The 9173-nt window shown below is 58.4% G+C and overlaps 1 protein-coding gene across 1 annotated transcript; it reads left to right on the top strand.

The window, feature by feature from the left end:
- Nucleotides 1-395: 395 nt before the first annotated feature.
- POU3F1 (POU class 3 homeobox 1) lies at nucleotides 396-1930 on the top strand. The gene has a single exon (XM_040974423.1). It carries the CDS (start codon nucleotides 461-463, stop codon nucleotides 1823-1825), a length of 1365 nt encoding a protein of 454 aa, XP_040830357.1. The 5' UTR covers nucleotides 396-460; the 3' UTR covers nucleotides 1826-1930.
- The last annotated feature ends 7243 nt before the right edge of the window (nucleotides 1931-9173 follow it).

The following is a 9173-nucleotide window of genomic DNA, read 5'->3' as shown; positions in this document are numbered from 1 at the left end:
GAAGGGTGCTGGGGGCGGCTGGGGAAACGGGACCCACGCATGCAGGACGAGAGGGGGCGCGGTCCCAGTGCCTCCCCCGCGCCACTCCCCACGTGGCGGCCGCGCCCCCGGGGCGTGAATGTGTACGCGGACAGGAAGGAGGGGAGGGGGAGACCCTGAATGAAGCCCCAGCGGCCAATCAACACGGTCGGCGCGCGGGACCCCGAAAGCGAGACCCAATGGCGAGCTCCGGGCGGCCCGGGCCGGCGGCGGGCGGGCGCGGGGGGCGGGGGCCGAGGCCGGGGGGCGGGAGGCGGCTCCGCGGGCAGCCAATGGGCGGCGGTCGGGGTGGGGCTCCGGAGCGCCGAGCGGGTCGGGGCTTTAAGCCGGCGGAGCGCGGCGGCGGGGCCCGCAGACGGAGCGGAGCGGCGGCAGCGGCGGCGGCGGCGGCGGCGCGGCGCAGGGCAGGGCGCGGGGCGGCATGGCCACCACCGCGCAGTACCTGCCGCGGGGCCCCGGAGGCGGAACCGGGGGCACCGGGCCGCTCATGCACCCGGACGCCGCGGCGGCAGCGGCGGCGGCGGCGGCCGCCGAGCGGCTGCACGCGGGGGCCGCGTACCGCGAAGTGCAGAAGCTGATGCACCACGAGTGGCTGGGCGCGGGCGCGGGCCACCCCGTGGGCCTAGCGCACCCTCAGTGGCTACCCACGGGAGGAGGCGGCGGTGGCGACTGGGCCGGCGGCCCGCACCTGGAACACGGCAAGGCGGGCGGCGGCGGCACCGGCCGAGCAGACGACGGCGGCGGTGGCGGCGGCGGAGGAGGAGGTTTCCACGCGCGCCTGGTGCACCAGGGGGCGGCCCACGCGGGCGCGGCATGGGCGCAGGGCGGCGCGGCGCACCACTTGGGCCCGTCCATGTCGCCGTCGCCCGGGGCCGGCGGGGGTCACCAGCCCCAGCCGCTCGGGCTGTACGCACAGGCGGCCTACCCGGGGGGCGGCGGCGGCGGCCTGGCCGGGATGCTGGCGGCGGGCGGTGGCGGCGCGGGGCCGGGCCTGCACCACGCGCTGCACGAGGACGGCCACGAGGCTCAACTGGAGCCGTCGCCGCCGCCGCACCTGGGCGCACACGGACACGCACACGGACACGCACACGCAGGCGGCCTGCACGCGGCGGCGGCGCACCTGCACCCAGGCACGGGCGGCGGCTCGTCGGTGGGCGAGCACTCGGACGAGGATGCGCCCAGCTCGGACGACCTGGAGCAGTTTGCCAAGCAGTTCAAGCAGCGGCGCATCAAGCTGGGCTTCACGCAGGCCGACGTGGGGCTGGCGCTGGGCACGCTGTACGGTAACGTGTTCTCGCAGACCACCATCTGCCGCTTCGAGGCCCTGCAGCTGAGCTTCAAGAACATGTGCAAGCTCAAGCCGCTGCTCAACAAGTGGCTGGAGGAGACCGACTCGTCCAGCGGCAGCCCCACCAACCTGGACAAGATCGCGGCGCAGGGCCGCAAACGCAAGAAGCGTACGTCCATCGAGGTGGGGGTCAAAGGCGCCCTGGAGAGCCACTTTCTCAAGTGCCCCAAGCCCTCGGCGCACGAGATCACGGGCCTGGCCGACAGCCTGCAGCTGGAGAAGGAGGTGGTGCGCGTCTGGTTCTGCAACCGGCGGCAGAAGGAGAAGCGCATGACCCCCGCAGCCGGCGCGGGCCACCCGCCCATGGACGACGTTTACGCGCCCGGGGAGCTGGGGCCGGGCGGGGGCGGTGCGTCGCCGCCCTCGGCGCCCCCGCCGCCCCCGCCGGCAGCGCTGCACCACCATCACCACCACACACTGCCCGGCTCGGTGCAGTGACCCCCGCGGGCTGGGCCCCCCGCCGACGCGTGCGCGCCTGAGCGCGAGCGCGGCCGACCGGATTCTTTTTGTTGTTGCTGTTTCGGTTGCTTTTGGATTTTACAAGAAGCCCAGAAACTTTCGAACAAAACCAAACACCCAGATGACCCTCTCCGGCCGGCGGCGAGAGGCGAAGACGGGCCACAGGCTGCGTCGCCCGAGCCCCGGGAGAGAGAGGAGACAAGACCCGGAACACGCCCGCTCCACCCTGGCCCTCCTGCCCGCCGCCGGCTTCCCGCCCCTGTCCCCATTGACGCCCCCCGCCCCTGCCCATCCCCGACCTCCCCCCGCCCCCGGGGCCGTTCGGGGCCGGATCCTGGCAGCGGCCTCCCCACAGCGACAGGTAACGCGGTGCGGGGTTAGGGGTTCCCCGGGAGAGAGGGGAGTCGTCGGCAGGGCGCGCGACTCCCGAGCCTACGGGCCAAGGGTGGGAGCTGTCACTTCGCGCTCCTATCCTCTTCGCCCCCAGAAGTATGCACCCCACCCTTTCCCCGGGCCTGGGTTTTTTTGTTTGTGGGGTGGTTTTTGTTTTGGGGGTGTTTTTTTTTTTTTTTGTACGGTTTTTATTTATTCGTGGAGCCTCTCGGCTCCTGGGGTCCTAACTCCGCCCGCGCCCTTAATTTAAATCGCTGTATACTGTATTTATCGGGGCCCCGGAGGGGAGGCCACGAGAGCCGAGTCTGTATAAAAGCAGGAAATAGCCAAAGCTTTAATCTAGCCTAATTTATTTCACCCCTGTCTTCCCCTACATTCCCCTTCTTCGAAAAAAACAAAAAACAAAAAACAAAAAAAAAAGGCAAAACAAAACAAACAAAAAAACTAACAAAAAAAAATCGAGCGCTCCTTTTTCGTTTCGTTTTATCCGAGCTTAGTGGTGCCCCGGCCAGAGCCGGAGGGGGTCTGCGCTTCTGCCCTGGCCTCAGCAGCTGGGGGCCCCTGCTGCCTGCGGGGCCGTGGCCTCCCTGGGGCCGACAGGCACGGACAACTTGGAAAAGTTGGAAGTGGTGGGGTTTTTTTCCTTTTTTTTTTCTTTTTTTTAAACCAGCTGTAGAACCTTCTGCCTGATTCCCTGGGGCTTTCCCCTTCTGCTCCCTGCGCTGCCCGCCCAGAGTGCAGAGTGCGGGCTGCTTGGGGCAGGCCGAGGGGCAGAAGCACCCAAGGGCAGCTGCCCCGGTGAAAACCGTGTAAATATGTGAGATATGTACACACTGGCGGGGAGAAGAAACCTTTTGTGCTTGGTTTTTATTTTTGGTTTTCCGGGTTGCCCTCTTTCCCCATCCTCCAGAATTTTCTACACCAACTCCTCAGCAAGAGGTATTTGCCCATGATTTCTGAGTTTCTGACCCATCGCTATTTATTTTCTGAATGTGTTTGGGGCTTCCCCCTTCTCTATTTCTTGTGTTCATTACAGGTTGGATCTAAATGTTTGTTATTTTTATGATTTGTTTTTCTTTTGGAACCATCTTTTGGTGCATCTTCTTTGTATCTTTATTGCAAAATAATAATGTAGACTGGGAAGTTCCCTTTATATTTATGTTATAGTAAATATTTTATTACTCGCATAAACATGTACCCCAGGGCTGTGTCCTGTCCTCTTTACCGGGCAGGGTGGGCTTGGAGGGAAGGGAAAGGGTACCATGGTACACCTGCCCTAATGCCTGGCACCACAGAACTGGCAAGGAAGGTGGCCGTTCCAGGCCAGTGTCACGACTGCCTGCTACTTGAGCTGTGGCTGTGTCTCAAGGGTGCCCTGTCCCATTAGGAAAGGGGAAGCCAGGGCTTGTGCCCCTGCTGTGGACAGACCAGGGCCAAGGACACCACACGAGATTTTGAGTCGGCCAGCCATTCCACGGGTACAACCCAACTGCTCTTCCCGGCCAAGCAAGAAGCGGCCTCAGCCTGGACGAGCAGCCCTGGGATCTGTGGACTCCCCACGCCAGCCCCTCTACCTCCACCTCCAGTTTCACTTTGCACTCCCTGAGTGGGAGCCGAGCCACCCTCGCCATCCCAGAAAGCCTAGCCAGACCTTGCCATCCTACCCCAACTGGCTCTCCACCCACGAACAAATGACCCCCACGCCCACCTGAGTCAGCCAGCGCCCTCCTGGTTTACACAGAGGCCTGTTCAGGCCTCGTGTGGGAAGCCCAGTAGGCATGGAATGGGAAGGTTACCTATTTCCTTGGCCAACAAGCTATCTGCCCCGACTTCTCTTGGGGAATGATGGAAGCACCAAGTACTGTGCCACCAGAAAAAAAAAAAAATCCTGACACCTCCTCAGCAGGGGTGGGTGCCCAGGAGCCTCCCCGACTGCCACAGGGAGCAGGACATGGGTGTACTGCCAGGAGGAGGGGACTCCGCAGCTGTGCGGGTGGAGCCGGGGAAGGAGCGCAGGTTGCTGGGCGCCCTTTGAAGGTTCCAGCAGCGGCATCACCTCCAGGAGGCAGGACGGCTGGGGGCAGGTCCGGAGCTTCCTAGGTGCCAGTTGGGACCTTCTCCTTTCCAACAACTCCCTTCAAAGTGCCCATAGAACAGGAGCCGGCCTGGTGGTGCAGTGAGCCCAGGTGTTCATAAGAAAGCTCTTGTGTTTCCTCTACACAGTGCGGTTCTTTGCCCTTCTCAGGAGAAAGCACACACAATTTATCCCAGTTCTTCCCCCAGCCAGTCCAGGCTCTTCAGCGCAGTCACTTCTGCTAGAGAGAAAACTGTCACGCTGCCACCACCACCACCGATAAAGGGATCTGTGAAGTTCCCTCTCCTGACCTGGACACTGCCCAGTCTGGGCCTGGGAGAGGCCTTGACCCCAGCCAACGGGCACACCAAGATGACTATTCTCGGGGTCCCACCTCCATGGACTCTGGCTAGCCTGGCCGTTCAGGCTAATTGTGGTCTAACAGCCGCCTGGTGACTGTGAGCTCTGGCCCTCAGTGGTGGGGAAACCGCCTGGCAGGTGACAGGTTGGTGAGATTTTCCAGGGCTCATTCAGCGTCTCTCCAGCTCCTTGGTTTCCATCTCCACAGTCCAGTCCAGCGAACCAATAGCTCTGTAATTGGCATCCACGTCCCAACCGTCCTGGCTAGCCTCCTCGGTCTTGGAGCTGAGGCCAGGAACTCCCAGCCTGGCAAGGCGAAGGCACGGTTCGGAGCTGCTGTCTGCCCAGCCTCCTTCTCCCTTCCTGGATTTGTCCCAGCCCCTGGGGGCCCTGAAAGGAAAGCCAAAGCAGCTCCAGGCTTCCCGCCACCTCCACCGCCCGCACGGCCCAGGGCCTCAGCGGGTTTAAAGGATGGGAAAGGGCGAAGGGGCTTTTCACTGGCCTCTGCCAGCAGCTGACACCAATTGATTGATTGATTTCCTAATTGCTTAATCCTGTACAAGAGGGTGGGTTTATTATTTAAGCAAGTCAACTCAAAAACCGCAAAACAATGCAGGCTCCCAAGAACCAGCAGCAGCTGAGGCGCAAAAAAAAAAAAAAAAGTGGGGCAAAACAAAAAGTGGAAAGGGGGATGGAAAAAAAATTTTCACTTTGCAAGGATTTTTTTTTTTTCTTAATGAGACACCAGGCTGGGGCAGTTATCCAGTGATCAACTCCCTTATGGCCGAGCGCCCCAGAATTCTTCCCCCAGACTCCAGCCTGGGGCAATGCCAGGGACCTCAGCACATAATGAGAAAAAGGTTGGGAAAGGGACTTCCCCCCGGCCCCAGGAGTCCTACCCTCTGGATAGAAGGCAGTTCAGGGCAGGCACTGCCAGCAGCCTTCAACTTGTAGGTTTGATCTTAGTCGCTCTATCCCTTCCACCTGCTCCTGAGTGTTCCACTCCTTTCGCACAAAGGAGACCCGTGTCGCTAGCATCGACTTTTCAGGAAATTCAAGCCTTCCCTGCTACATCTGGAAGTCTCCTGTCCTCCCCTTCATTCATGTGGCCACTGATGATGGGTGCGTGTGTGTCACTATGCATGCAGAGCCATAGGTGACCCCCACAGGTAGGAGGGGAAGGAGAAAGCCAATTCGTAGCGCACTATCAACACGTAAGCTGAAAGAACATTCCAAACCCATAAAGAACCCGGGTGAGTGTGGTGATCACGCATGGTCAGCAAGGTAAACTCAGAGGGGTACCCTGTCCTGAGCCCCAAAGGTAGCTCTCTGCTCCCCAACCTCCTACCATAAGAGAACACACTTGCTTTTATGTCACATGCCTTAGCTCCTACACAACCATCCCCTGACCATAGGACTTGACAGCATCCATAGGACTATCCAGTCCCTAAGCACAGCTGCCCACTTAGACCTCTTTGCAATTCCACCTCCCCTGCAGAACAAAGCCTCCTGTCACAGGAGGACTTTCCCATAGGGCTTGAGCACCAGAAAGGAGACCACCTCCCACAAAGCAAATAATGGAGCCTGACAAGGTTGAGTATCTGGCCCAGCTGTCGCCCTAAACTTAGCCAAGAAGATCCACCTGAGGCTCCGGCTTACTGACTAGGGCCAAGATCCGGAAGAGCCGTCGGTTTTGTCGCTGTTGGACATCCCTGGAGCTCCTATTGAACTCCGCCATCCGGGGCTCCCCTGGCCGCCTCTGGCCTCTGTGTGGGAGGACTGCCCTCTATTGGCCCCTGAGCTGGGATGCGGCAGCAGTCCCCAGAAGCACCTGTGAGTTGAGCGTGCCCCTAAAAATACCAACTTCAAGGTGGTGACTGTATGGGGGTGCTGAACAGAACAGAGCCAGTGTTAACCTCTAAAGGAAGCAGAACTGCTACACACGCACACAAACACACTTACGTGCATGACCCTTCTCCAACTACCATCCTATGCTCTCAAACATGCTCAGAAACCCACACTCATAAGCATCTCCCGTGTCACTCCCACTCACTCCCACCCCCGTCACTCCTCTCAGCCAGTTAAACCCCAACCCGGGGGCGAGCGTTTGCCAGGGTGGTGAAGACATCACTCAGGATGCCAGCATGCCCTATCAGAGAACCTGTTTTGGGGGTCCTGGCTCTGCTCCCAATCCCGGCTTCCTGCTAATGCACAACTCAAAAGGCTGCAGGTGATGGCTCAAGTATTTTGAGTCCCTGCCCTTCACCCGCGAGACCAGGGTGGATGGCCAGGATCCTGACTTCAGCCTAGACCACCCTGGCAATTTTGGGAATTGGGGGAGCGAGTGAGTAGATGAGGATTATTCTTGGTCTCACTCTCTCAGTCTTTCTATCTTTCAAATAAAATAATTTTTAAAAAATAACCCAGGCTATCACCAGCTGGCACACTCACACCCGTGGCCACACCCATACCACAGTGTCAGCCACTCAAGAGCAGCTCTGTGCCCTTGGCACCTAACACATGTAATGTCTGAGAAGGCGCCCACAGCCCTCCTCTGCCTGGGTCTTGGTCTCACGATTTGCAAGCATTTGTCCCCCAAACTGCTTTCCTAGCCTGTCCCAGCCACCCCCAACCCCACCCCTCGAACCCTCGGCATTGTGTCAGCTCCTCCCAGATCTCTCCCTGCTCCTTTCAGATAATTAAAGTGAGGCTGTGTGTTTGTATGTATGTGTGCTCTTATTTTTTAAACACACACCCCCACACGTACATATGCGTGTGTATATACAAACACACACAGCAATTAGATCTATCTGTTCTTGTCGTCTTTCTTGTACGCTAAACCTCAGCTATGCACAGGCCCCCACGTTGCCACGTGATGAAGCCAGCTAGCATCACCTGTTCGTGGACTCCTGTTCCCTCACGCACCTACACACACACACACACACACACACACACACACACACACACACACATACACTCTATCTCTCTCTCACACACACACATGGTTACACCCACACTAGCTCCTTGGTGTTTTTCCAAAGGCATGCATGACCCGTCTCCCATCCCACCCCTGCATGCTCCAGGACATCTGAGCAGTTCCCTCTCAGGTGACCTCCATACCAGGGGATCTTTGCTGTACCCTCTGTGCCACCATCCCCACAGAGATGCACACCAGTGGACTTGTCTCCCGCTGAGCCTGGCCAGGGTGGCCTGGGTATTATTAGGCTGCAGAGACAGCACAGAGGCATATGGTCTCGTACACAAGAAATAATGTTCATGTTAAATCAGACCTCATGCATAATGCATGGTGCCTGATCTCACATTATTTTGGGTGTTCGTCAAAATCAGTGTTCTTTCTTGTGAGGGCTCCTGAAAAGAAGGGGAAAAGGCTTTTGCTGACTGCATGCTCAGCCTGGACCTAGAGGGCCTCCACTGGCCCCCTCCACCCACAAGTGGGGCCTGTCCTCTGTCCTACCCTGTCTCCAGCTGCAAGGAGGAGTTGCCTCGGGTTTGCAGCAGGCGGGAGGCCCCGTGTTATTTTTATTTCTTTTCTCTCTCGGCTCTCTGTCCCCGGAGGGTTCTGGGGAATAGCAGTGGCTCTGTCGCTCTCACACCCGATTCATTTGCCGTTTTATGAACTCCCCGTTGATTCATCGCCTCCCTAAGTCAATGATTCACTCCTGATGGCTTTTCAGAAATCCTTCTTCAAAGGCTCTCAGATTATTCAGCTCCGAACAAGAGCCAGACCAGACCTGGATGCTGCACTGTGACTGCTGCATGGCATGGCCTGCAAGACTGTCAGCATCCAAGGGCTTTCCACGCTGGCCTGGAGAACAGGGTGCATTCCATCCACACAGAAGCTAGTAGAGCTCAGCCAAGCAGCCCATGGACACATCAACCCCTGGCCAGGCCTCCTGCAGCTCTGTGCATCACCTGCTTCTACTGTGTCATCAACCAGAAGCTCTCCAGGCCTTGGGAGAGGTAGAGAGCTGAACAGTGAAGTACGGGGACTGTGGGACCAGACCGACCTGCGCAAAACCATGGCTCTACCCATCACCACTTGTGTGACATTAGGCCAGCAGCTACTCACGTGTGAGTGCCTCAGTCTCCTGGTATGGTGACAGTTTGTTGTGCAGCAGAAGTGATAAATGAATGAAATCTCTTTTACTGTGAAGACTGGACAGGGCCTTGTGCAGAAACAAGTTAACAGGGAAGAAAATCATAAAGGGATGAACTTTGACCATGGACCCCACTCTGTCCAAGGCATTTGAGAGTTCTTCCTCATTATTTACTTCATGTTTTATTTTCCTTTATTTTCTTGAAAGGCAGCGTGAGAGAGAAATTCTTCCATCCACTAGTTATTTCTCCAATTGGCTGCAACAGCCAGCTCTGGACTAAGCTAAAGTCAGGAACCAAGAACTCCATCCTAATCTCCCCATAGGTGGCAGTGGCCCAAGCGCTTGGGTCATCTTGCTGCTTTCTCAAGCACATTAGCAGGGA

Source organism: Ochotona curzoniae, unplaced genomic scaffold (assembly GCF_017591425.1).
Source record: "Ochotona curzoniae isolate NIBS_2020 unplaced genomic scaffold, NIBS_Ocur_1.0 contig_2404, whole genome shotgun sequence".
Taxonomy (NCBI): domain Eukaryota; kingdom Metazoa; phylum Chordata; class Mammalia; order Lagomorpha; family Ochotonidae; genus Ochotona; species Ochotona curzoniae.
The sequence above is the reverse complement of the archived record's forward strand: the minus strand, read 5'-3'. Positions and strand labels throughout refer to the sequence as shown.